The following is a 25,158-nucleotide window of genomic DNA, read 5'->3' as shown; positions in this document are numbered from 1 at the left end:
GAATTCAGTGTGGGGACAAGAGGACAAACTTCTGGGTAGGAGACGCTCAATGCCTTTGGTAGGTGACTTCTTGTTTAAGCCGTCGATGTCGCGTTGCAGTTGCCACGGACGACCGTTCCTGGCGTATTTGTAAATGAAAGAAAGAAGCGCAGGGTCCAAAGGAACGAAACAGACGCTGCCAACCCTTGCCAAAGCTGCCTCTCAGCGTCGGCGAAGAACTGAGTGCTGCTGGTCAAGCGTCAAGTGAGCAAACATCGATCGCAAGCTTTGCCCAACTCCATGTAGATGCCGAATGCAACAATCAAAGACCTTCAGCATTGATTGACCTCGCTCGACGTTGCCTGCCAGCAGAATCTCCTCATCATTGCGCGTCGTCGGCGGTTTTCACCAACAAGGCCTGACGCAGATCATCGACGAGCTCCCCATCGCGCTAGGGTAGGCAGCATGTTGAGCAGAGGATGGAAAGAAAAGCCCCTCGAATTGATCTGAAGTGTATAATTACAAGAGGGGAGGAAACTAGCTACTGCAACAAAGCTGCTGGGCAGGGTGATGCTATCATACAAACCATCCTCCATTTTGCCCTCCAACGCCAGAATTGAATTACCACCATGCCCTGACTGAACCCCAACGCAAAAACGGCAATCCTTTTCCAAGAAAGCGCGCGGTTGTCGCGTGACAAAATTCCACGCCAAAAAGAGCCAAGAATCAAAATTCACGGCAAAGAAAGTGGCTGAAAGAAATCCAGCCGCGGCTCAATGCTCCCAATCCAACGGTCTCGAAAAGGCCTTTACTTGCGCTGCTGCTGCTGCTGCTTGCGACCAGGGTCAGCAGCAGAACGGCTGTCCAAGATGCGCTGCCGCTCTTGCTGCGCCCTGATGCGCTCCAGGTCCAGCTGCAGTTTTTCGCGCTCGTTGTCCAGGAGCATGCGCTTCTTGTCAAGCGCATTCAGTTGGTTGCGAATTTCTATGGCGCTCATCTCAAGATCTACCGACTCCAAAGACTTGTGGCCAGACTGGGCCGCGCGTGCACCAGGAGCATTCGTGGTCGTGCGCGCGGGCTTGGGGCCAGAGACGTCCTGCCTGGTGGAGACGCCCTGGCGGCCGGAGACGCTGCGGGCGGTGGAGACGTGAGGTCCAGCCGTAGACAAGGCCGGGCTGGAGACGCTGCCCGGCTCCTGCTTAGGCTTTTTAGCCATGAACGTCCCAATGTTTGTACCAGGCTTAACCAACGGCATGTTGGTTTTAACAGGGACGGGGCGGGTGGTAGAGACGCTGGGAGGTCCCGCAGCCGGAGGATCAGCAGCAGCGGGCATCTCCTCTTCACCCAGGCGAGACTTCTTTCCGGGCGCTGGGGACATGGTGCTGAATCCCTGGCGTCTCTTGACTGGACGCATCATAACGGAGCTGTCCCCAGGCCCCGGGAGATGCTGGACGGCCGTGAGACGACTGATGTGCGTCTCCGTGCCAGGGAAGGGCGTCTCAATGCTGTGGATGGGGGTGTCTGCGCTGGGGATAGGCATCTCAGCACTATCTGCCCGCTTCTCCTGCTTGACGACGGTACTCTCATTACGCTTGTTGACAGGCTTTTGAGCAGGCGCTTTGGGCGGGGCTAGAGCGGCACAGTTTTGCGCCTCTGCAATGGCGCGCAGGCGAGATGAAGTCCTCTGGCCAGACGATTTCGGAGGATGAGATTCAGGCTGGGAGAGGCGACGGTGGTTGGGAGGAATGGGAGGGCCGTCTTCCTCATCGTCATCATAGTCGCTGTAGTCATCCTCGAGAACAGGCTTCGGCTCCGGCTCCGGCTCGGGTTCAGGCTGAGGCTCGACGAGACGGCCGTTCTCGTCGCAGAGACCGAGACGAATGAGCTCAGCTAGGCGGATTAGCAAGGCATTTTGACAGTCGTAGATGAGGACTTACGCAAAGAGCGGTAGCGAAACTCAAATTCGTAACGCTCACCGTGTGTTCCAAGAACAGGCTTGAAGTTGGTCGTCGTGTCGAGCTCAGGCGTCTTGACGCGCTGGCGGTGGAGGGTACTGCTCAGGTTAGGCTTGGAGGTACAGATTGGCACGAGCAACTTACGTGACTTGGTGCGAGATGCCAGACGACTTGTCGGCTTCAATGGCAGTGGTGTTGATCGGAGTGCCGCTATGGGGATCAACAGCTTTGCCGTCGAGATTGCCACGTTGGACAGAGACGCGGATGGTGCCAAGGCGGCGACGACGAGCTGCAACGAACTCGGGGCCGTCGTAGGGGGTGAGATTGGGGACGAAGTTGTTCAAAGGAACAGGATCAGTCGGATTTCCAAAAACAGAGCCACCGCCGAATTGGACAGTGGTCTCGCCCACTCCGTTGCCGATTTCTCCAAAGGCGAGCTTGCCAGACTGCCACTCGCCAGCGATCTCGACGTGGAAGTCCGAAAATACATACTCCACGCCTTCAGCAGGCGGGTGTTTGGTTTTCGGGAACCAATACACGTCGGGAGCCTCATTGGCGTCGATGCACACGCGAATCTGGAGCCCGGAGCATGTGTAATAGCGGAATACTTGTTGGATATTGACGCGGACTTCGAACTGTTCGCCGGTGGTAGCTCTGATGTAGGCGACAGAAGTGTGCGAGTGGTATTTGGGCTTTTCATGCTCGTACTCGAGGTACCTTGTGCCTTTGCTAACCCGGCGGACGTAGACTTCAATACCGTCGTTGATCATGATGATGATGTGTACGGCCAAGGGTCTGAAAGTGAGCGTTCAGTGGTACCTTCGGTAGCTACGGGCTAAGGGTGCAAAAGTGAGCGACGATGATGGTATATCACACAATCAATGGTGCCGAAGTGAGCGGGTTTTGGAAGTGGTATTGACCACCGTGCAAGACGGGTGCCAAAGTGAGCGGTTGGTGATTATAGTGTCGACAATTATGCAAGGCCAAGGGCACCAAGGTGAGCGGCAGGTGGTGTCGATGATCGCAGAAGGAGAAGGGCGTCAAAGTGAGCAGGCAGTAAAAGTGGTGTCGACGAGTGTGCGGGGCCAAGGGCGCCGAAGTGAGCGGGTGGTGGTATTATCGACTGTGGGAGGAGAAGGGCGCCGAAGTGAGCAGGCGGTAAAAGGGGTGTCGACGAGTGTGCGGGGCCAAGGGCGCCGAAGTGAGCGGGTGGTGGTATTATCGACTGTGGGAGGAGAAGGGAGCCGAAGTGAGCAGGCGGTAAAAGGGGTGTCGACGAGTGTGCGGGGCCAAGGGCGCCGAAGTAAGCGGGTGGTGGTATTATCGACTGTGGGAGGAGAAGGGAGCCGAAGTGAGCAGGCGGTAAAAGAGGTGTCGACGAGTGTGCGGGGCCAAGGGCGCCGAAGTGAGCGGGTGTTGATGTCGACAACTTTATGAGGAGAAGGGCGCCAAAGTGAGCGGGTGGCGGTGTTGACGATTGTGTGAAGCCGAGGATGTCAAAGTGAGCGGGCAGAAGTGGTGTCGACGACTGGGTAAGGCCAAGGGCGCTGAAGTGAGCGGGCGGTGGTTGTGTCGACGATTGTGGAAGGTGAAGGGCGCCAAAGTGTGCAGGCGATGGTGGTGTTGACGAGTGTGTAAGACCAAGGTTGCCAAAGCGCGCAGGCGGTCAGGGAGTCCTCGACTACGCGACGTAAAGGTTGCCGGACGTGAGTGGACAGCGTCAAGATGTGCAGGGCCAGCTACCTTCCATAGAGTAGATAAGGTAAAGGGCGCTGAGAGTTTTGTAGAGCGCAGTGCGCCTCAGTGACCAAGTTTCCGTGATCTCTCTGGATGGCAATGTGAATCTCCCGGCTTGAAGGAGGCAAGGCTGCAGATGGTAGAGGGGATGCAGTGATGAAAGGGTCGAGGAGAGAGCTGCACAGACGACGTGGTTGAGAGGGTAGAAGTAGAGCTAGGTGTTGACAGTCTGCAGACCAAATAGCACTCAAGACACGTGATCGCCGGAAAATCATGCTCCGAAGCTAGCCAGAAGAGTCAGTGGTAGGTATAAGGCCAAAATGGAAGGCCTGCGAATGTTTGACTTGGGGCGGCATGCTTACTCTCAAAGTTGGAGCGCGAAGACAGCTGGATGCTCCCTGTACGCGCACAAGTATACTGGATATAAAGGCTGCCTGTACCAGCAGAGCATGAATGCTCCTTGTACACATGCAAAATATGGTACGCATGCTTCGTGGACATAGAGAGTTTTGCTCTACATAGATCCAAAAGCTGCCGCAAGTACCAAAACGAGGAGACTTCGAGCAGCGGTGCAAAAGCAAATGAAGTAGTCAAAGTGGACCGGAAGACCATTGAAAGAAACGAAGAAACAGGCATACCAGACATGCCTGGGTGGGTATGAAAAACATTGATTTGATCGATTGACTGGTTGATCGGCTGGGTGGCTTGGCTGCAAGACCACCCGCCGCCATTGCGGGACTGATCTTCTCTGTTGCTACCAAAGAAGCCCTCTCTATCTAGGTCAACCGCCGCACCAAATCTACTTCGTGCCACGTTCATCTCGTCCGGAACCCAACAACAAGTGAGAAGATGAATCGGCGCTCTTCTACACGCAAACCAAACACGCTCACAGGTCGCCAATAGCTCATCATCGACACCAAACCTCCTTCGCGAGCGCTCGCGCGCTCATCTACTCTCCCAGTCGACAATGGCGTCAAACAAATCAGATCGATCAAAGAAGCCAACGGAAGCTCGTCGATGACACGACAGCTATAGCAACAGCCATAGGAAGCGGGAAAGAAGAATCGAGAATGTAGGAAACAGGAAAGATGACGCAAGGACAGCTGCACACCAGCAGAGGCGACAAGCCGCAAGGCCGTGTGAAGAGGATAGGGAGGACTAGGAGAAATGTTGAGAAAGGAGTCGGGTGGTAGATCGCTGTGCAGTACTGTCCGCGGGAAACAAAAGCAAGCGCCAATGCCAAAATGAGCCTCAACCGGATCAATTGTCTGATAGAACGACAGTGGTATGAAGGACAACAGACTTTCAAGTCGATGAAGAGGTCGAGGTGGTGGTGTGGTGTGGAGAATGGGTATCGTTGAAAGAAATCAAAAAGGAGACAAGCTCGAGCTTCCATGCGTGTGCGTACGTTTACGTTGCGCTTCCATTACATTGATTGTTCAGGCCGTACGAGGTAGACAATGCAGGGTTGGGAAGGTAGGAACAAGGCGAGGCGGCGTGCAAAGTGACGCACAGAGAGGCAAAATGCACGCGCTCTGTTCCAAAGATTGGGTTGTCGAGGAGCCTTGCCACTGCTCTTACTCGTCCCCATGTCCATTCTCCTTCGCTGCCACAGTTCCCGGGCTGGGAGGACTGACAATTGTTACCGGGGTTGGGAGTGGAGACTGCGGTCGCTCGCTGTCCCCTTCCTTCCCTTCTCTGCTGCCATCTCCATTCGTAGCCATCGTTGCATCTGTCATTGTGACATCGCCATCCCCTTCCTCGTCATCTTGGTCCGCGTCAGCGTCTCGGCTACCCTTTCGCTCAGGCGGTGGACTGGGTAGCGCGGTGCGCTCACCATCGCCGCCGTCCTTGCCCTCGCTCTCGCGGCTCTGCTGTGTGGATTCGCTCTCCGCAATCGAGTCGCGCCCCTCGGTATAGCCGGTGCCAGGACGGGAGTGCGCAGTCCCCGGGCGAGAGTCATTATCTGCCCCTTCTTCTTTGGCGACGTCCTCAAGCCCTGCGCTGCTACCTTGCTTAGCACGCCGTCTCCGTCTTCTTTCGCGCTCTTCTCCCATGCCTTCTCGACGACGACGCATCCGAATGCTGCCGTCGTCGGTTCGGCCGACAGCCCCGGGCATATCTGACGATTCACCCGTCCCGTCGCCACGCAGGCCTTGCAGCATGACGGCGGCGCGGTCGACGATATCCTCACCCTCGCTCGTACCACCCTTGTCCTTGTCACCGTCGTCACCTGAAGTGCCTTCGTCGCCGTTTGCGGAGACGCTGTTAGGTGAAAGGAGCCCGTTGGCGCCTGTTTGGGCATTAGAATTACCGGACGCCTCTGCGTCTTCTCCTTCGGCCTGCATACCGGGCACATCGGGCATTTTTTGCCCCGAAGCAACGCGAACTTGATGGCGATCCTTGAGGCGCGCGCGGCGGCGGCGATCGCGTTGATCGCGGGCTTGTGGCGCGGCAGCACGTAGTTTCTCCAAGAGACTGTCCATGGCGCCTGTTGAGGCGGGCGAAAGGGGCGGGCCGTTGCTGAGACCAGGGCTAAGAGGAGCCGCAGCGGCCTTGCGGCGCATCGATTCCTCGTTGCGGCGACGCGTCTCCTCCATCTTGACGTTCTTTTCTCTTGATTTCTACAATGTCGTGGTCAGTATATCTCATAGGGTGACACAGTTTGAGCATCCTCACCTTCCATTCCTGGACGAAGACCGCCAGCTTGCCGAAGAAATCTCTGCGAGCGTTCTCGTCCGCTGGATCTTCGCCATAGAATGTCAAAATATCATCGTACGTCTTCTTCATGTTCTCCAAATAGTCTCCCATGGCTTCGGCCTTGCGTCTCGCGTCCTTCATGACACGCTGCACGACAATCGACACCCGGTCTTCAGGGTGGAACTTCTTGGGGTCGCTGAGGTTACCAGAGTCCAAGCTGGATTGGATGTTGTTGATGTTGTCAATGTACTTCTTAGCATCAACGATGAGTTGATCGACATTGATCTTCTGCGCCGCGATAATCTCGCCAATGTCGTCCACAAAGCCCTCCCATTCAGGATACTGGGTGCGCACAATACGCTCAACCAAGTCTGCGAAGGTTGACTCGTTCTTGTCATCCTTGACCATGCCGAGACGAGCGAGCGAGGACAGCTTGAAACCCGTGGCCTGCTTGTTGGCGTCGTTCATGTAGTTACCAATGTCGAGAATGAGACCAAGGACGTTCATGAGACCCAGAGAGTCACGCAAGGAGTCGGACGAGCGCACAATCTTTTGGATCCTGTTAAAGATTTCGTCGTACTCGGGCTCGTACGTCCGCGTCAGGTCGAGAGCCCGCATACGCGACTTCCAGTAGTGATGCAACTCGTATGCAGTGAAAAGGTAAATTTGGTCCTCCCTGGTGAGCTCAGAGGGGTCCAGTTCGCGCGTCGCATTCGCGGCATCAGGTCCGGTCCAATCCTTGGCGTACGGAGCCATTTGTTTGGCCACATTTTCTGGGATTACACAAAGATCATTCTTTTGCAAGAACTCCATGACGACGTCGCTCTCTAGAATTGGCTTGTCGCAGTGAATGATCATTCGCACAATATCCTCGACGGAATACTGTGAGAACTTGGCCAAGGCAACATGGTACGACTTGACCAATTCGCTCGAGATGAGCTGCTTTTTGTCGTTCTTGGCCTCCTTCTTCTTGCCAATTTGCTTGATTTCCTTTGCCATGAAGAGCTTTTCGACTTCGTCCAAGACACCCCTCTTGGAGAGCTCGCGGTACTTTTCCTCCTTCTCCTCGTACGAGGGAGCATGGTTCGCCCACATGGTGACTTGCGGCGTGTCGACCTTCTCCCAATGCAGCGCTTTGAGCTTCTTCTTGGGGCGCGCGAATGCCAATCCAACCTTTTGCGAAGCTGCGTAATTGGGCTGTGGCAAGAATCCAGGACCACGTCTTCCACCAGGAAGAGGCGGCGCTCCTGGAGGAGGGGGAGGAGGGGGACCGCCGAATCCAGGCGGCGGGGGCGGGGGAGGAGGACCGTTGAATCCAGGCAATGGCGGCGGAGGGGGAGGGGGAGGTCCAGAAGATCCGGGCATTGGCGGCGGCGGTGGGGGAGGAGCACCGCCAAACCCAGGCATTGGCGGAGGGGGTGGTGGAGGAGCGGCATTGTCGAAGCCAGGCATCGTCGCGCCATCGGTCGAGCTTGGCATAGGCGGCGGAGGGGGCGGCGGGGGACCATCGAAGGACTTGTCTTCATCTGTAGAGGTTTTGGGAGTCTGTTCGGCGCTAGGTTCTATGGTATCAGGGGTCGGCGCTTCGTCTTCTCCTTCGGTCTCGTCATCGCTACCGTCAATTTTCTTGACCTTTTCGGAAATCTCGCCAAGGAGTGCGCCCTTTTGCTGCGAGGCCATCTTGGGCCGCTTGAACTCGACGATGCGAGGTTTCTCGAAGACGGGGCTTTCAGCATCAGTGTCATCGTCATCTTGCTGTACCTTTCTCGGTCCTCTGGGGACGGGTTTGCGAGTGACGGTACCAAGGAAGCTGTTGGCAAGGTCGCTGCGTGACAGACCGATTTGACGTTCATCCGGTTCCTCGTCGTCGTAGCCATCCATCTTCTCGCGCAGCTCTCGGAGCTTGTCTGACGGCCCAACAGCCTGCCAGACCTTGCCCTCCAGTTTGGCCTGTGTCTTGGCCCGTTCGAGCTGCATCTCCAGCCTCTCCATGAGTCTCTCCCGGTCCAGGATACCAGCCATGAGGGTGGGGTCTGTAGGACCCATGTCTTTGCCACCCTCCATCTTCTTCTTGTTGGCAGCTGCGGCGGCGACATCTTGCGCATCTCTGAGCATGAGATACAACTCTCGGGTCTCGAGCTCGTTGCGCTGCATCTCCTTGGCGCGCACGGTTTGTACACTGTCCAACTCGGCCTTGAGCTGCTTGATTTGACGCCCTCGAAGATCCAACAAAGCGGCTTGTTCTTCCAATTGCTTTTGGAGCTTGCCGACCATACCATCTGCGCCGAGCTCGAGGTGCGCACGCATCTCATCGCGCTCAGCGATGGCAGCGTCAGCAATTTGCCGTGCCTCGATAGCTTCATCCCTGGCTTGCCGGGCCTCCGAATCCGTGTAGAGCTTGTCGAGCAGACTTTGGACGGTGAAATTGAGACTCTGTTTGAGGTCCATGTCCGGCAGCCGCCGGTCCATGGCGACGTACGAGAGCATTGAGTCGACCAGTTGGAACATTTTGAGGCGGTCCTCGCCCTCGTTGTCCCTGATCAGGAGCAGGTGTTGTAGCGCCGAGACGAAGTAGTCCTGGACCCTAGTGCCATGGATCCTGTTCATAATGGCCTCTGTAATCTGTGCGGGGTCGTTGAGGTCCTTGACTTCGGCTTCGACATTGTCCACCATGCTGCTGTTCTCCCTCTCCAACAACTCCTCGTAGTCGATGGCCTCATTGGTCCGATAATTCTCGACCTGCTTGTCGATCACATCGTACTGAAACCCCTCCATCTTGTTCAAAATCCGCTTGATGCCGCATGCTGTGAATTGTGCCCGCAAATGGACACGCAGCTGGAGATCTCGCTCTGGAGCATCCACAATCATGTTGACGAGGAAAAGGGATGCCACGGCGTATTCCATCAACAGGTTCTCGAATCCAATGCCACCACTTCGAGCTTCATCACTTGCGCCGACCAAACTGCCCATCTTTCCGCGACCATCGACTGTGACTTCGACAATGCGCATCCAAGCGTCGAAGCGGCCATTTTCGCCTTGCTGTTGCTTGAGGTGGTCCAACGCTTGCAAGACCTTTTCATGGCCTTTCCCAGTCCCCCAATGGCACAAAAATGTCAGAACTTCGCTGACAAGTTTCCTGGTGTTCAGTCTTGGAGAAATCAAGGACCCGGCGAGGGCAGTAACAATTTGAGGATAAGCCAAGGCGTTGTCGGCCCCGTATTTGTTGTTCATAAGTGCTTTCAAACATTTTACAATGTCGTATTCTCGGTCGAGGTCCTTGTCTTGCGAGCTTTGCGGGCCTGGTGGCGGTGCGGGACCTTGCCCTTGTCTGCGATTAATCTTGTTCAAGACGTTTGTGAGCGCAATTTGACCTTGCGCCTCCACGAAAGCCTTGACCCACCCAATGGGCTGCGTCCGTAGGCTCACACTTAGGGACTGGAGTTGTTTGGCCGTAATCGAGTTGTCCAGAACTTTCCTCACGTACCACTCGGGGCTTCCTTCCTCGTCGGCACGGCCGAGGATGCTTTGTCCATCCGTGTATTGTTGCGTGTGTCGCTGATTTCTCCTTCGCTGATCTCCTTGCCACTCTGCTAAACGATCTTGATGCACCAACGTCCATTTTTTCGCCACGGGGTAGGCCTCCATTTGTCTCCGTGCCTGTTCCGGCAAGCTGTTCCAACCGCGCTTTTGCATAAGAGCCATGAATTCTGCTTCCACTTGCCTGTCATCGGCAGGTCTCTGCAAGTTGAATCCAGCAGGGTCATTAAAGGATGCCGTCGAGGAGTTGGCGCTGGCGGTATATCGCGAGTTGGGGTTGAGCGTTGGCAGGAGCGTGTGTTGGTCGACGCTGAGAGTTTGGAAGTTTTGTTGGGAGGGTGTGGGCGAATAAACATAGCTCCCGTTTGTGTTCCGTTGGCCCGAATGGTTGGAGTAGACGCTGGCCTGGTCTGAAGACGCCCGCGTGTTGGACGAGGACTCGGTGGGCGCATATCCATACGAGTAGTTATGGCTGCTCGGCGAGTACGGCCTCGAACTGCTCGTGCCTGGCCGAGCCCATTGTTGCATAGAGACGCCTCTATCCCCTGGCTGACTGGAGCTCATCGAAGACCCATGAGGGGGCGGGCGCGGAGGCACAGGGTTGCCATTCGACGGTTGTGGGGGCGCGTTGAAGACGGGGTATTGGTGAAAGTCTACACCACCCTGATTCAAATGATGCGGCAGCGGTTCCCTACGCGCGGAGCTGTTGTCCCGAGGAAGGTATTCCACTGGTACGGGCGATCTCCCGTCTTGATTTGTGCTATCGTAGGGTATGCTCGTCAGCACACCGGCGCCGTGGTTGATGCCTGTGACGGAATCTGGCAACATTGACAACGGGCGGTCGATTGAGGCTATTGAGGAGCGGTGGGAATGGCGCGAGCCCGGTGAATTGGTGGGCGCCGGATGCAGGGTGTTTTGCTGGGGCGGTTCGGGGAGCTCGCTGTCCTTGTGTTTGCGGCGCGAGAAGAAGGACTTGCCGCCGGACGACTGGCGCGTCTTTGCATCCTGCGTCATTGTGCCCAAGGGTCGAAACGAACGGTGGTGGCACAGAGGCCGTCGAGGAGTGGGCGGCGAGGACGGGGAGCAGCAACGGCTGCAGGGATAGCAGTCGCGGGCGCGTAGTGAGAGCGAATGAGGTCAAGCAGGGCTGGACAGTGTCGACTCCGTGAAGAGGATGTACCGTGATCCGCCAGAGGCGGGAGTGCCGTGCCCGGTGCAGGGCTCGAGTCTGGTCGTGTGCGGCGGTGGAGAGGGCGGCGAGGCGAGGGTGATGGGTTGCGAGGGCGAGGTTTTGCAGGAAGTCGGAGTTGATGAGCGTCGAGCTAGGGCAGGGCGGCGACGAGATTGGTGGCGCGCATCAGCATGCCGGACCCTCTGGTGGGGAGTTGTGTATGGGTGGGAGAGGGTCGCTGTGATGGGGTCGGGGAAGAGAGGGTTAGGATGTCGAGAAGTGCGGCTGCTCTTTCACGTTTCAGGAGGTAGCGGAGTCCATTCACGCTGCTATGTGGTCAGGGTGCCAGGCCAGGGCTCAGCCAACCAACGGATCCGAGACCTGTCAACCAAACAAAAAATACTAAATGTACATTGACAACTGCGACAGTCTCTAATTCTCTTCTCATTCTACTCCTCTCCCTCTTCTGCACCTGCATCCCGCCGCAGGCTGCCGCCCGTTTTCCGTTACACGGCGAGGCCGTGGCTGTCTCAGACCTCAACGCGCTGCTACACCTTAAAGTTCCTTTGCCGCTTTCGGCCTGCTCGCAATTGTTCAGGTATTGTCCTGCAACAATACTTTTTAATATTTTCTCTGCCTATCGCCCTACTTCTCTGCTCCCCGAACCCCGAACCCGACGCCTCTCAGTCCCGAGGCCGCTCGTCGGGCCCGCCGTCCCGTCTGACCTTATCTGGCCCCAACGTTTACCATCAGGCAGAACCATCATCCAACTTCTCATCTTTTTCTCCTCAAAGACCACCTGCTTCTCCTTTTCGCATCTGGCCCCCGGCTTGTCGTTCGTCTGCCCGACGCCCCTTTGTCTGCCGCGGCGCAGTCAGATATCATGTCGGCCTTTTCGTCGATCATCAAGGTGCGCGCGCATCCTCGCCTCATTCTCTCCTCTCGACGGCCCAAATCCCAATGCTCATGTCCTGTCCATGCCCAATTCCAATTCCTCCTCACCGCGTTCCAGCCCTAACCTCAGGCCATCATGAATGCCGCGCCGTTGCGCTACGGGGCACCAACGCACCGCCATGTCCACCGTTCTCTCTGCCACCCCCACCTGTTCAATCCATGCTCTCGCAAAAGAGCAACCAAGCACATCCTTGGAAACCAGCTACAGCTTCAAAAGACTAATCGCAAGCTTGCGAACAGACCATCTTCGTTCCCCTCTTGGTCGCCGGCATCCTGTACGCGGTCGTAACTCACGCCCTCCTCCCTCTCCATCGCCGTTACATACGCCGTTACCAGCATTATCTGCCCCTCCACGCCGCATCTTCGTCCTACCAACCCAACAGCTCCTTCTCCCCGGCCGCTCTGAGCGCGCGCGCCGCGCAGCTCCTTTCGTCCCTCTCGGCGCGCCTTACGCACCCCTTCGCGCCAAGCTCGCACATCTACACCAGTCCACCCTCATACCGGCAGTCGCGGCGGCGCGCAGGCACGCGGCGCCAGGCAGGACACACCAACAACGCTCTGCTCGACTCGTCGCCCTCTTCGTCGGACGAATACGACGACGAGCGGGACGCGGACAGCATTGCGTCGGATGAGGGCGAGGGCATGGTGGGCTTTGCGCCCGTGCAGAGTGCCGCGCGGCGCGAGGCGCTGGAGCGAATTAGGCGCGAACACTGGGACGAAGATGCGGCGAACGGCCACAGCAGGAACAATTCCGATTCCAACACCACTGGTATTCCACGGATGGGATTGGGGCGCATGGGCACCGGGCTCGGCCTGGGGTCGATAGGGGGTGTGCACGTCGTGGACGACCGCGAAGTAGAGAGGGGCGAGCGAAGGCTGAGTCGCGAATTGGAGGAGGGGTTCCGGGATAGCAGTGAAAGCGACGAGGCAGAGGGGAGAGGCGGTAACAGGATAATTGGGACAGTGAGATAAGATGGGATCGGTGGGTGAGGAAGCGACCGCATGTAATGTATATGCATGGATATAGACACGATAGATACCCTGGTGGTTAATACCTTTTTTGATCAACATGGATCATATACGACGGCGATCTGGGGAAATCTCCATGGTATGTAAGCCGCAACGCTGAGTATGTACATCACGAACGCCATTCAAAGCCTTTCGAAGAACGTACTCTGACCTGACCAAGAGCAATGCCCACGGGCGCCAATGGAATCACCGTTCCATAACCTTTCATCACCGAAGCAGACCAAGAGTAGATTCGAAAAAATTGAAATTCCGCTATTTTCGCTCCTCGACTACAATCTACTGCTCCAGTCCATCCCATTCAACTTTGGATATCATATCACCGCTGTAACTCAAAACTTCAAAAGTCCCTCTCCTAGCCAAAAAGGGGCGCACACGCTCATTTCTTCTCGCGCTGGCCGTACGCCTTGGTGGCGTAGTCGCCCTTGTGGACGATGAGGTCCTCGGGGCGGTAGTCCTCGCGGCCGGAGAAGTAGCTGTCGAGGATGGCCTTGGTGCCGGCGGCGTAGCGCTTCTGCGCGTCGATCGACGTGCCCGACATGTGCGGCACCATGGCGTTGCCGCCGCCCCACGCGTTCTTGGCGTACCGCAGAGGGTGGTCCTTGGGTGCGGGCTGGGGGAACCAGACGTCTCCGCCGTAGCCGCGGAGCTGGCCGTTCTTGAGCGCCTCGGCGACGTCCTCCTTGACGACGATGGCACCGCGGGCGGTGTTGACGAGCCATGAGCCTGAGAGTCGTGTTAGCGGGAGTTTGGATGAGTTGGTGGAATGATGGCGCGGTGCCTAGATGTGGGGCCCGGCGGGAGGGAGCGGGAAGGGCAGGTGGGGTATGCAGGCAGGTAGGGAAGATGGCGCTGAAAAAAAACTTACCCTTCTTCATCTTGGAGATGAGCTCCTTGTTGAAGAGGCCGCGGGTCTTCTCGTGCAGCGGGCAGTTGATGGTGACGACATCGCACTGGGCGAGCATCTCCTCGAGGTTCTCGACGCGACGGCAGCCAATCTCCTTCTCCTTCTCAGGAGACAGGGGCTGGTAGTCAAAGTACAGCAGCTCCTTGCAGTCAAAGGCCTTGAGGCGGCGCAGGACACGCTCGCCAATGCGGCCGACGGCGACGGTACCGACGACCTTGTTCTCCAGGTCGTACTCGTTCTTCGCGACCTCGGCGACGTTCCAGTCACCGTTCTGGATCTGCTCGTGGGCAGGGACGAAGTTGCGGACCAGGGTCAGGATGGTCATGACCACGTGCTCAGCAACGGAGACGACGTTGGAGCCAGTGACTTCGGCGACGGTGACACCGCCGTTGGTCTTGTTGGCGGCATTGAGGTCGACGTGGTCGGAACCGATACCAGCGGTAACGGCGAGCTTGAGGTTCTTCGCCTTAGCGAGACGCTCCGCGGTCAGGTAGCCGGGGTGGAAGCTGCGCGATAAGTGTTAGCGTGGTGGTTGGTGGGGGAGGGGTCAAAGATCAGGAAGCATACGGAGTGGTGATGATGACCTCGGCGTCAACAAGCTCCTTCTCGAAGACAGAGTCCTCGCCCTCCTTGTCGGAGGTGGTGACGAGAGTGTGGCCCTGGGACTCAATCCACTTCCTGATTCCGAGCTCGTTCTCGGTGGTTCCGAGGAGCTCGGGCTGCTGTTCGGCGTGGATACCGCCCTACAAATGTGACGTCAGTCATACGCGACCATTTGTGGCGGACATCACGGTGCCATTGGAAGCCAATTGGGGTCAACTCACGTCGTAGAGACACAGAAGAACCTTGCCCTGTTGCCGTGCGGTTGCGGTTAGCGTTCTGATGCCAGCAGGATACTTTTGGCGCAGCAGCGATGACCCGCAGGTAACGCGGGGGGCAGCAGCTGCAGAAAGAGCAGGACGCGCAAGACGAGAAGCGGAGCGGAGGAATACCATGGTGAAGAGTTGGTGAGAAGAAGAGGAGATCTGGATGAAAGAGGCAGTCGTGGAATTTATATGTTGTCGAGCCTGCTTTCCGATTTCATGTCAGCTACGAGGTTCCAGGGGCGCCGAATGGCTCGGACGCAGCAGGGAATAGCGAACATCGGCAATGCGGCAGCGCTGCAGTGACGTCGGCGGGAGAAATTACCTTGGAGGTTCAAGGGGTAGAAGGTGGATGCGATTCAGGTGATGAGCGTGAGATGATGGACTGAATGGGACGAGGCAGTCCAAATATATATACTCTCCCGTCGCCAGTTCCCCACCGTACGTGACAGCAGCGGCGAGACCGGCAAAGGGATGATGGGCACAGCAGACGACACGGATGGCCACTCGAGCAACCCAGGCAGGCGGCGGTCGACGGGCAGAGAGGTGGCTTCTCGAGGGCACAATGACAGGCGCACAAAGCTTCCCCACTTCTTCATGGCGCTCAACCTTCACTTCAGGCATGGACCAAGGCGAATTTGGCCTCGTCTCCGGGATCCGTTGGCTGAGATGCGGGGTCCTCTGGCCATTAGCAAACGCACAACGCGAGGAATTGGGAGCTCTCGTGCATATCCAACCGCAAAGGTCGTTCCGGGACTTGTTGCTCCAACCAACAGCCCGGGCTCTCCTTGCCGCCATCAGCAGCCCTACTGCCCATGTTCTTTTGGCTGTCTCGGTGCTGGACCAAAGGATCTGTCTTTGTTCTGTTGGCGGGGTATCGTGTATAACCGGAAAGCTGTGACGCAGGAGCTCCCTCCCTGTCGGGCGCCCAAGCTTTAAAGGAGCTATGGCCAGCAAGACGCAACACGGCACGGCACCTTGACAACAATCAGATCAGACCAGACCAGGCTCCTGGACGTGGACGTGGACAGGTGGACTGGGACTGGACGGGTACGCGGCAACCACCAAGGGACGTCTTCATGCTTCTCGGAGATCAGTCGCAGCTTGTTCTGACTTTTGGCTGCATCTTGTTGCCAAGCTGCCCGTTGCCGTCCTCCCGACGCATGTCATTCTGAGCGGCCAGTCGAGACCAAGAGCTTACCTCAGGCCAAGTCCCTGATCTCACTCGCATTCGTGGGGTTTTCCACGCGCTGTGCTCCCCCTGCTCGAGGTCATCAGGGGCGTGTCGTCAGTGGAAGGGTTCCGAATGAGGTAGTTTTGAGACCCCGTGCATCCGCCTCCAAGACTTGCCAAGCCGGAAGTGAAAGCTTGATCCGTAATGCCAAGACAATTGCTGTCGCCAGGTTGCCGTTTCCCCAGAGCAACAGCTCACACAAAAAACTCGTGGCCGTCCTCTCTCCCCTTTGGGCTAAGAATCCCGACGTCAACTACCGCCCCGCATCCGCCGCCAGACTACACTTAGTTACTCCAAACCACCACCGCGTCGTTGCACTGGGGATGGAAGGTCAACTGCTTGCTGTGCATCCGAGCCAACTTCGAGCCAACTCCGCTGACATGGTTAAAACGCCTTCTTTTGGCCCAAAGCGACAGTCGACAACGCCACGGCCCTGCAGCGGTCGGGAGCGCGGTGCCGGAAGTCCCACCCTTTGGTCTTCCCGGGTGACGGCACGCGGTCGACATCGAGCCACAGCTAATGCGTAGATCGGCCCGGTCCCTTCATCGATGATGGCGGTGCACAAGTTGAGAAATGGATGACGGAAGTTCCTCCAGAATCCAAAAAGGTCCCTTGGTGATGCAACTTCCAAGTCATAGTCTGGCCGACAAGATGGCACATCCCAGCTACCCGAACTGACAGCGGCCTGACGACAGAATCACGGAAGCTTGTCAACAGGAAGCAATGCTTAGCATCAAATGTCGATGATCAAGAACCGCTGATCAGCACCATCATTTGATAATGAAATCAACCATCACTGCGCCGGCGAGGCACCTGATACTTGGATATTGACAGAGGTCAAAGGTGACACCTTTCCAAGAGTGACCACGCCGCACAGTGCACCAACCGCACTCCCGCTTTCGGTGCGGGAACGCAGCCGCCTTTAGGAGATCACAGCCGCTCGACGCTGGAGACTTGAAACGACACGTGGATGCGCATCGAAGACACCGCTCTCAACGTCCTTCTGTCCCTGAAAGCTTCCAAGACGGCACGTTTTTGCCGTGCGGTCCGCACCACGAAGACTCTGGAATCTCCAAGATCAACGATCAACCTCGCTCCAGGGGATCCTGCTTCCAAATCGAGCCGAAATCTCATTCCTGCACGTGTTTCGAGTCCTCCCTTCTTCAACGACCTCTGACCGGCTGGCTCTGGACTGTTTCTCCACAATTCAAGGTTGTTTGTCTCATACTATGCAACACCTTTGTGCCATGCGCCGTCGACGAGAGACGATGGTCTTGAGTTGGCATCCATGAAAAATCTATCTCCTGAAGAGAAGTCCGAAGGTTTGCGGCTCTGTTGAATCTTTTCAACTCAAGACAGCAGACGCATGCCGCCGGCCGGGGTTCCAAGTCCTTCAAGGACATGCGCCTGAGGCTCTGCGGAACGGTCCTCGAGGTTGAAGCACGCGAGTCAGCCACAGTGCCATACGTCATGCTTCGATCAGTGGCCCCGGGCATAGCTACACTATCTCCGTTCCTTTGGCTCTCTCCAGATTCTATAATCTGATTACTTTTTCGCCTCAACGTCACTCTCTGTCAACACTGATGCAGTATCGACGTCTGAAGCCGCTCTTATTTGATGTCGACACAATTCCGTGGAGTCTTCACAGATGCGTCAACGGCGCGCCTGAAGGGCGGGCATTACAGCCACCAAAGCTGACTGACCTCATCGAGTGAGGCGATGCCCGCAGCTTTTACGCAAAATCATTCATGTTGCCACAGGCCAACATCATCGGGGCAGCTACTCGTTCCAGAACCTGGGAATCTCTCCCGTCAGTGAATTATGAGAGTAGTCATCTAAGTAAAAGATTGAACCAAGCGACCAAGCCTCGAGGTCGCAATGCACATGCAAGACAGATGTAAGCATATCCAAACCCGACTCATGATAAATACCACATATTTGCACGATAAATTGGACTACACGCGGAGAAGAATGTTCGAGAGATCTCATAAATATTACCATTTTTGAATCACTTCCTGCAAACGCAAATTTCCACAGCAGTCGTACTTCTCTTATCTTCTCTATATCGTAGTTTTCTCAGTCTTCTTGCCTTTTCCTCGTCTTCGTTTACACAAAAGAACCTCAAGGTGTACCTTCAAAAGAGCATCTTTACTCAGGGGCTCGAACTAAAGGGATGACTTGCTGGGCATTGAGCCTCCAGCAAACACGAGGTATGTTCAATAAAACATGGCCAGAGAAAACAAACATCAAAAAATCAGTGAGGCTGCAATCTAGTGACACACAAAACCAAGAAGTCCCCTGGAATGAACGGACAATCAGACGGCTGAATTCCAATAAAGGGCCCATGGAATCCTCCGCCCTCTATCAGCGCAATGCCACGCTCACCCTGCCTCATGCTGCAAACGGCTGCTAGATCACCGCTTTTCTCTTCGAGGACAGGCAGTGCTCGCAGCAGCCCTCTGGTTGGTGTATGCTTGGAATCCAGACTGGGCACTAGCACAAGGCTGGGATTAGAAATTCTCCGCCGCTCTGGTCAGGGCCCATGACCAAGAACCAAAATCCTTGGACCTTAGTCTTCCGCTTCTCAACCATGGCCAGGATGCAAAATATCGTTCTGATCGACGATTCAGGTCCAAGATTGCTATGCAACGGTCGACTAGAAGCACAGCCTTGGGAACCACAGATGCGGAAGGCTGTGAACTTTATCGAATCGCCTCAAAAAAGCCACTGCCGGGAAGGGAACGAGTTGTCGGGTTTCCCCGCAGTCCCTCTTTTGCCCCAGATTCGGCGGATCCACAGTGAATGCGGTCCCGCTACTTGCCTTTTGGGACTAGCTCTGCTCGCGACAGGTCTTAGTGACTACCCTTTCTGACTATCGAATCCAGACAACTGGATGTTCTGGTTCCAGCCACGCCTGGTGCTATTTCTCGACCTCATGCGGTACCTGACCCTCGCCGCTCAGCGTGTTTGCCATGTGGTGAGTTGCTTTTAATCGGTCTTGAGTCTCTCAAATCTATTGCCTTCTCGCTCCAGTCTTCTCAATCTGCAAGACCCACGACAACAACCTCCAGCATCTCTCTGCTGGTTCACTTCCTCCAAAAAGCAGCAACAATGCGGACCTTCACCCTCGCCACGATGCTTGCCTCTGGCACATCGGCATTGACGATCCCTCTCCTCGGCAGCTTGACCGGCTTCAAGGATATTCCCGTCCTGTCTCTCTCCCAAGGAGGCAAGGCACAGTGCTACAGCGGTCTGATTGCCGTGCCAGTCACGACGACGGGCAACACCCAGCTCAACCTCAACCTGCCAAACAACCAGTCCTCTGTCACCGACATCTTTACGCAGTACCTCACCTCGACATCGACGCTGGTTCAGACACTTACCGGACCCGACGCCACTGTTTCCGGCACTTTCAACATCCACGCAAAGCTCTGCTTTCCGCTCTTGTCGCTACCGCCTCTCGTCACGCCCCCGACGGTACAATTCCTCATCCACGGAATCGGCTTCGACAAGGGCTACTGGGACTTTGCGCCTGGCTACAGCCAAGTCGACGCCGCGGCTGCGGCAGGCTACGCGACCTTCACATACGATCGGTTGGGCGTTGGACTTTCGGACCACCCCGATGCCGTCCAGGTGGTGCAGTCGCCGCTCGAGGTGGACATTGCGCACGCGCTGATCCAGATGCTGCGCAAAGGCAATCTGCTGGGAACCAAGTTCGGCAAGGTGGCCATTGGCGGACACTCGTTCGGATCCATCCAGAGCGTTGGCATTGCGTCGCGGTATCCCGATGACGTCGACGCCGTCATGCTCACGGGCTTCAGCCTGTCGTCGGCCTCCTTCGGCCTCACCTTTGCAGCCTTCAACGCAGCCCTCGCCAACAAGAACCAGGCGGCGCGCTTCGGCGCATTGTCCAACGGCTACCTGGTGACGGGCAGCCCGCAGAGCAACCAAATGGCCTTCTTCCGCAACCCCAACTACGACGCCAACCTCTTCAACGCCGACGACAACAACAAGCAGACCTTCACCTTTGGCGAGTTCTTCACGCTCGGCAAGGTCGTGGCGCCGGCCACTTCGTTCAAGGGCCCCGTCGACGTCGTCAACGGCCAGAACGACTTCATATTTTGCCAGGGCGACTGCCTCAACCCCTCGGACCAGAACGCGCCCGTCACCGGCGCCCTGTTCCCCGCTGCGGGCGGCAAATGCTCCACCTTCATGCTCCCGGGCGCTGGCCATGCGCTGAATCTGCACTACGGTGCCTCGCAGATGTTTGCGCACATGAACAACTTCCTCAAGTCTAACGGATTGTGATGGGAAAATAGCAAATGGCTAGACAGAAAAAGGTGACTGCTCTTGTGATTGAATTTGGCTTGCGGCTTTCTTACCTTGGTTGATCGAAAAGCATGGGAATGCATTGGCTTGAGGGTGCGGGATGCTTTGGTGCAGGGACTGGGTGGCGCTGCTGGCTCTTACTTTCCTCTTTTACTTTTCCTCTTCCTCTTTCTCTCTTGGCAAATACCTACTTGTTTTGGGGTCACGGTGGAAATGAAATGAAAGACTTTTACTACTTACTCAGCAAGCCTGCGGCTCGCCGTGCCAATCCATAGTCCATACCCGTATCGTCGAGTGTCGGTGATTTTCGTGATTTTCCATCGTAGTCGCCGTTGTTGTCTTCATGTCGTGTCGTGCCGTCGGATTCCGTGTGTGCTTTCCCTCAGTCAGCCCAGACTTTTCAGACCGCAAGCCCAAGTTAGCTCCCTCCTTGCTCCTCCATGCTCCGAAGTAGCAATCTGATCTCGTGGGCGGTGCTTTGGGCTTGGACGATATTCCACAGGTTTCTCAGGGCTTGCGCGGAGACTGTTGGCGGGTATCCCCTCCCTGACCGAACACCTCCAGCACAAGCTCACGGTGTGGGTCATCCGAGTTCTCAGCACCGTACCGTTTCTCCAGCAAATCGAGGATCTCCCGCAAGCTGAGCTTGGCGGCGTCGCGGCCCGCAAGCCTGGCATCTCGATAGAAGAGCTGAATGGCTTCTCCCTCGAGGTGTGTAACGACATAGCTTGCCTTGTGACGGTCGGAGGTAAAGAGATGTGCGTTCTCCATAAGATAGGAAGCGATGTCCCGGCGGAATCTGACGTAGTTGAGCAGAACGGATTGAGTCGTGCCATTGAAGTTGCCGGGCTCGTTGGACGTGTTCTCATGAGAGTCGTTGTTGGCGGCGCGAGAGCGCGCCTCGGCCTGAGCAAGAGCTTCCTTCTTCTCGAAGTACTTGCGCTTGAGAAGCTCGTACTTCTGATGCAATTGATTGAGCTCGACTTGGAGACCTTCGATCTTCTCCTTGTCGAATTGAGCGGAGAACTGGATGCACTGAAATAGTTCGTTGACAAGCATGTCGCCCTCGCCTTCAGGTGTAATAGCCATAATCCTGTTGCAAACCGCGTGGAAACGCGAGGTATTGGGGTGTACCTCAGAGGCCATTGAGGCAGCCATTTCCGGAGCGGTGCCGAGGTCGTAGGAGGACATGTTGAGGGTAAGGGATGGATTTGGTGATTGGTGAGCGAGGCTTTGAAATGGTGCTGTATCGTGTTAGGTTGCATTGTTGCCAAATTCCAACAAGCGATGATGATGACTTGCCTTGACCGACCAGAGTAGCGCGAAGTAAGGACCGTGGAGGGAAATTGTGAGGGGGCTTTCAAACGCCTGCGGGCGCAGTCGAGTCGATATCCGTCAATCAAGATCATAGGGTGTGCGAGGATGGAAAGACGTGCCCGGGGAGAAAAAGAGCCACAGGGTTGCGGAGTAGATATAGCTGGGGAGACGCGACGCGTGACGCTAAATTCTCGCTAACATTACGCCAGTCCCAATCAGGTAAGGTGGTTAGTGATTCGGTGTTGGGAAAGAGCGGCCCAACCAAAGGAGCTTCCTTTTGATTGCCAATAGCTGCTGGCAATTTGCGTCACCATTAGTTTTCAATATCGAAGATCACAATTTTTTCTCAATTCAAGTCATGCCGCATCTTTGCACGTGATAGCGCGAAGACGGACAATTGATAATCCGCCCGGTCATCAACGTCTCCTCGTAGATGCCACGCCAATCAGGCAACGTGTTTGACTCCACATCCCCCGACCATGGTGTCCGAAGCCCCAGACCCCCGGACTTTTCAGTCCTGGGAGGATGCTTTCATATATCCCGTGCCTGTGATGCGCAAGTTCGAGCAGCAGCTTCGCAGCAATGCCAACGAGAATCGCGAGAAGCTCCGCTCCCTCGTCGGGTAGGTCTATCCCTGTTGCTTGCGACCAAACCTCCTTGGAAAGCTTATTGACGGGTCTGCATAGGGCGAGCTATCGTGACTTGCTTGGAACCGCTGAGCGCATCATTGAGATGGACCACCAGATCCAAGACGTTGATGCAACCCTCGGCGTAATTGGGCGGAAATGCAACTCGAGGAGAGTTGACAAGATTGCCCAGAATTACTCTGGTCTCCTGGAACACAGGCGCAAAATGGGTACGATCTTGACCTTGGAAGATGAATCTCGACTAATTTCTTGCAGATGGGGAGCGCTACTCGTTTGCTGCGCAACTACGAGTCCTGCAGAATTGTCCCACAATCATTCGCCGTCTGTTGAAGAAGGGTTCTGTCCTGCTCGCTGCCAAAGTTCTGGTTGTATCACGTCTCCTGCACAACAACCTTTCAAAGTCAGAAGACGCACCGCCTTTCCTGGGCAGCTTGAAGACCCAGTTGGGCTCGCTCCGACGCAAGCTCCTCAGCAATGTTGACAAGCATTTCTCGCGGTCAGGCGCCGACATCGTCGACATCCTGCAAAGCATGGTTGCTTTTTCGCTCGCCACAAGCTCAACACCAAGCGATGTTCTACGCCATTTCCATCATGTCCGGCTTGAATCAATCACGAGGCTGGTCGAAGAGGGACGCACCAACCAACAACACCTACCAAAGTCGTTGAAGCTCTATGTGCGGACCCTTCAGGACACCCAGGCCATATTCCCAAATCGCTTGTCTGAAGCCTTGGTGAAATTAAAGGCAAGGCCTTTGTTGCAAGACAACGACGTCAAGGCCATCGTCGAACTTGACTTGGATGTCCATCAACGTTGGATCGCGGACAATGTCAGAAACTACACTCCCTGGCCACGGCACGACGAGCTTTCTGCCTCAGACTCCGAGAAGATTCTCAAGACATGGGCCAAGCAAGCCATCAAATCATATCTTGGGACCGTCAGAAACGTGTTGGAAGATCTTCAGGATCCAAAGACGGTACGCGATGTCCGGAGAGACATGCTCGAAACTTGGTTGTCTTCGACCCAACGCTCCCTCGGCGTTGACCCTGCCTCCATTTTGGATGATTTGCGGGACGCATTCAATGATCGTCTGCGCGCGCTATTCAGCGGCCGAGCAGCCCAACTTGAGAAGGTGACCACAGAATTGAGAGAAAGCCTCCATGACTGGAATGAGGTTCGGTCGGACCAGGTCACATCCCTTTGGGATCCTTCAACGACATCGATTGATACATCGCACGGTGCACCTGCCTTCAAGCAAGCAGTCATTGAGAGGAGCCACGGGATCAATGCCTCCCTCCGCCGTCTCATGGGCACTTATGATGACTGGTCACAGTCGTTGGAAGAAGTCTTTGTTGTCATCAAAGAAATGAAGGACACCAGATGGGACGATGACCTGAATGTTGACGATGACGATGATGAGTTCGACCTAGACTCGCGACAAGCACTCCTAAGCGAAGACGACCCTCGTGCTCTCGAAGATTGGCTCCATGAGGCGCTCTCCCAGGCCTTTGCAAAACTGCAAAAGGACGTCAAGGGGCTTGTGGAAGCCGCTCTGGCATCGGATGATCAGGACGCGCCGTCCAAAGCCATGCTCATCCTCCGATCGTTGCGAGAAATCAGCCAACGTCTTTCTTTGCTGTCCGACTCTACAAGGCGCAAAATCACCTCTCCAATCACGTTTCCTGCCGCCATTACCCAACCTCTTCATCTTTCCGTCTCCAAGGCTGTCGCCACAGCGCCTCTGGCGACTTACAAGACCTCCCTTGGCAAGTTTGTTCGTGCGCGAAAAGCCCGCGCTCGAGCGCTATGGGAAGGCACACCGCAGCTTCCGGTCCAGCCCTCCGTACCTGCATTCAAGTTCATGAATGCCCTAGCCCAAGAAATGGCGGGTCGAGGTGGCGATCTTTGGTCTCCAGGCGCCGTCTCCGTGTTGAAGAAGGAGGTCACCGATGCAATAGGTGACCTGCTTCGCGAGACCGTCAGCGCCATTGAATCCGCTGCCCCGCCACCTCAGGAAGCCGAAATCAATGAGGGCTCTCACGATGCTCAAGGAGAAGCAAAGAATGAAGACGAAAGTAAAGACAACGAGAGCAAGACCGCCGAATCGACGGAGGATGGCAACAATGGGCAAGAAACCAACGGAGACGGAGAAATTAGTGCCCAGCAGGAGCCTGAACCCGCACACGATGATGTCAAGTCAACTTCCTCGCCAACTTCCTCGCCAACTTCTCCCGCGCCTGCTCCCAACGGCACTACGATGGACAAGGCACAAATCATCGACACCGCAGCATTTGCCGCCGTCAAGAAGGACAAGCTGGTCCACCTCCTGTTCGATGTGTTGTACCTCTTCCGGGCCCTGTCTCTACCAGCATCTGCTGTCACCGACGCCCAAGAATCTGCGCTCGGCGACCTTGAAAAACAAATTCAAGATGCTGTACCGGAACTGGACAAGGCAGCGGAGGAGAGGTTGAGGAAGGGTGCTACCGAGTACTGGCGAAGGACATACTTACTGTTTGCGCTGTTGGTGTAGGTCCTGAACATCCGTTTTGACGTTGGCTGTGGCGACTGGGCGGTCAAGAGGGTAGGTCAAACTCCGAAGTGGACGAGACGCGTGCGCGTAAAGTGTGTAGTGATCACTGCGTCAAGAGCATCGCAGATATAGGTGACACATAATAGTAGGGTCAAAAACCACATTGCATTGGCGAAGGCTATGACCAACCTCACTGGTTCAACAGACACTAGAAGAGTGAAGGAATCAGTGGACGAGTCTGAGATGGAGAAGCGTCATGTGTCAGCTCCGCATG

At 56.0% G+C, this 25,158-nt stretch overlaps 10 protein-coding genes across 10 annotated transcripts; 3 read left to right on the top strand and 7 right to left on the bottom strand.

Moving 5' to 3' along the window:
- Nucleotides 1-787: 787 nt before the first annotated feature.
- Nucleotides 788-2,704, bottom strand: BKA78DRAFT_295388 (uncharacterized protein; the record flags this gene model as incomplete). Its single annotated transcript, XM_066886477.1, has 3 exons — nucleotides 788-1,869; nucleotides 1,917-2,032; nucleotides 2,079-2,704. 3 exons carry the CDS (start codon nucleotides 2,702-2,704, stop codon nucleotides 788-790), a joined length of 1,824 nt encoding a protein of 607 aa, XP_066744109.1.
- Nucleotides 2,705-3,647: 943 nt separating this feature from the next.
- On the bottom strand, nucleotides 3,648-4,576 carry BKA78DRAFT_131216 (uncharacterized protein). The gene is made up of 2 exons (XM_066882592.1): nucleotides 4,034-4,576; nucleotides 3,648-3,955 (listed from the first exon to the last, which is right to left on the bottom strand). The coding sequence occupies exons 1-2, from the start codon at nucleotides 4,488-4,490 to the stop codon at nucleotides 3,735-3,737; spliced, it is 678 nt and encodes a 225-aa protein (XP_066744108.1). The 5' UTR covers nucleotides 4,491-4,576; the 3' UTR covers nucleotides 3,648-3,734.
- On the bottom strand, nucleotides 4,577-5,157 carry BKA78DRAFT_131205 (uncharacterized protein). The gene has a single exon (XM_066882591.1). It carries the CDS (start codon nucleotides 5,065-5,067, stop codon nucleotides 4,663-4,665), a length of 405 nt encoding a protein of 134 aa, XP_066744107.1. The 5' UTR covers nucleotides 5,068-5,157; the 3' UTR covers nucleotides 4,577-4,662.
- Nucleotides 5,158-5,761: 604 nt separating this feature from the next.
- On the bottom strand, nucleotides 5,762-10,922 carry BKA78DRAFT_250524 (uncharacterized protein; the record flags this gene model as incomplete). The annotated part of the gene is made up of 3 exons (XM_066884581.1): nucleotides 5,762-5,887; nucleotides 5,936-6,295; nucleotides 6,351-10,922. Coding segments are annotated over 3 exons (5,058 nt in total), but the record flags the coding sequence as incomplete, so codon positions are not given.
- An 838-nt stretch (nucleotides 10,923-11,760) lies between these two features.
- On the top strand, nucleotides 11,761-13,342 carry BKA78DRAFT_131190 (uncharacterized protein). The gene is made up of 3 exons (XM_066882590.1): nucleotides 11,761-11,989; nucleotides 12,274-13,141; nucleotides 13,223-13,342. The coding sequence occupies exons 1-2, from the start codon at nucleotides 11,963-11,965 to the stop codon at nucleotides 13,003-13,005; spliced, it is 759 nt and encodes a 252-aa protein (XP_066744105.1). The 5' UTR covers nucleotides 11,761-11,962; the 3' UTR covers nucleotides 13,006-13,141; nucleotides 13,223-13,342.
- On the bottom strand, nucleotides 13,272-15,182 carry BKA78DRAFT_131078 (formate dehydrogenase). The gene is made up of 6 exons (XM_066882588.1): nucleotides 15,109-15,182; nucleotides 14,959-15,033; nucleotides 14,791-14,817; nucleotides 14,534-14,709; nucleotides 13,928-14,472; nucleotides 13,272-13,785 (listed from the first exon to the last, which is right to left on the bottom strand). Exons 2-6 carry the CDS (start codon nucleotides 14,959-14,961, stop codon nucleotides 13,439-13,441), a joined length of 1,098 nt encoding a protein of 365 aa, XP_066744104.1. The 5' UTR covers nucleotides 14,962-15,033; nucleotides 15,109-15,182; the 3' UTR covers nucleotides 13,272-13,438.
- Nucleotides 14,978-15,838, bottom strand: BKA78DRAFT_131121 (uncharacterized protein). Its single transcript, XM_066882589.1, has 2 exons — nucleotides 15,155-15,838; nucleotides 14,978-15,036 (listed from the first exon to the last, which is right to left on the bottom strand). Exons 1-2 carry the CDS (start codon nucleotides 15,625-15,627, stop codon nucleotides 15,018-15,020), a joined length of 492 nt encoding a protein of 163 aa, XP_066744103.1. The 5' UTR covers nucleotides 15,628-15,838; the 3' UTR covers nucleotides 14,978-15,017.
- A 2,815-nt stretch (nucleotides 15,839-18,653) lies between these two features.
- On the top strand, nucleotides 18,654-20,767 carry BKA78DRAFT_343493 (Alpha/Beta hydrolase protein; the record flags this gene model as incomplete). The annotated part of the gene is made up of 3 exons (XM_066890426.1): nucleotides 18,654-18,912; nucleotides 18,949-19,040; nucleotides 19,097-20,767. The coding sequence occupies 3 exons, from the start codon at nucleotides 18,654-18,656 to the stop codon at nucleotides 20,369-20,371; spliced, it is 1,626 nt and encodes a 541-aa protein (XP_066744102.1). The 3' UTR covers nucleotides 20,372-20,767.
- A 132-nt stretch (nucleotides 20,768-20,899) lies between these two features.
- On the bottom strand, nucleotides 20,900-21,583 carry BKA78DRAFT_369815 (uncharacterized protein; the record flags this gene model as incomplete). The annotated part of the gene is made up of 1 exon (XM_066892665.1): nucleotides 20,900-21,583. The coding sequence occupies one exon, from the start codon at nucleotides 21,581-21,583 to the stop codon at nucleotides 20,900-20,902; it is 684 nt and encodes a 227-aa protein (XP_066744101.1).
- A 605-nt stretch (nucleotides 21,584-22,188) lies between these two features.
- Nucleotides 22,189-24,884, top strand: BKA78DRAFT_352619 (uncharacterized protein; the record flags this gene model as incomplete). The annotated part of the gene is made up of 3 exons (XM_066891386.1): nucleotides 22,189-22,331; nucleotides 22,396-22,565; nucleotides 22,612-24,884. The coding sequence occupies 3 exons, from the start codon at nucleotides 22,189-22,191 to the stop codon at nucleotides 24,882-24,884; spliced, it is 2,586 nt and encodes an 861-aa protein (XP_066744100.1).
- Nucleotides 24,885-25,158: the final 274 nt, after the last annotated feature.

The sequence above is a fragment of the Phyllosticta capitalensis genome, assembly GCF_038381095.1.
Source record: "Phyllosticta capitalensis strain CBS 128856 chromosome Unknown BKA78scaffold_5, whole genome shotgun sequence".
Taxonomy (NCBI): Eukaryota; Fungi; Ascomycota; class Dothideomycetes; order Botryosphaeriales; family Phyllostictaceae; genus Phyllosticta; species Phyllosticta capitalensis.
The sequence above is the reverse complement of the archived record's forward strand: the minus strand, read 5'-3'. Positions and strand labels throughout refer to the sequence as shown.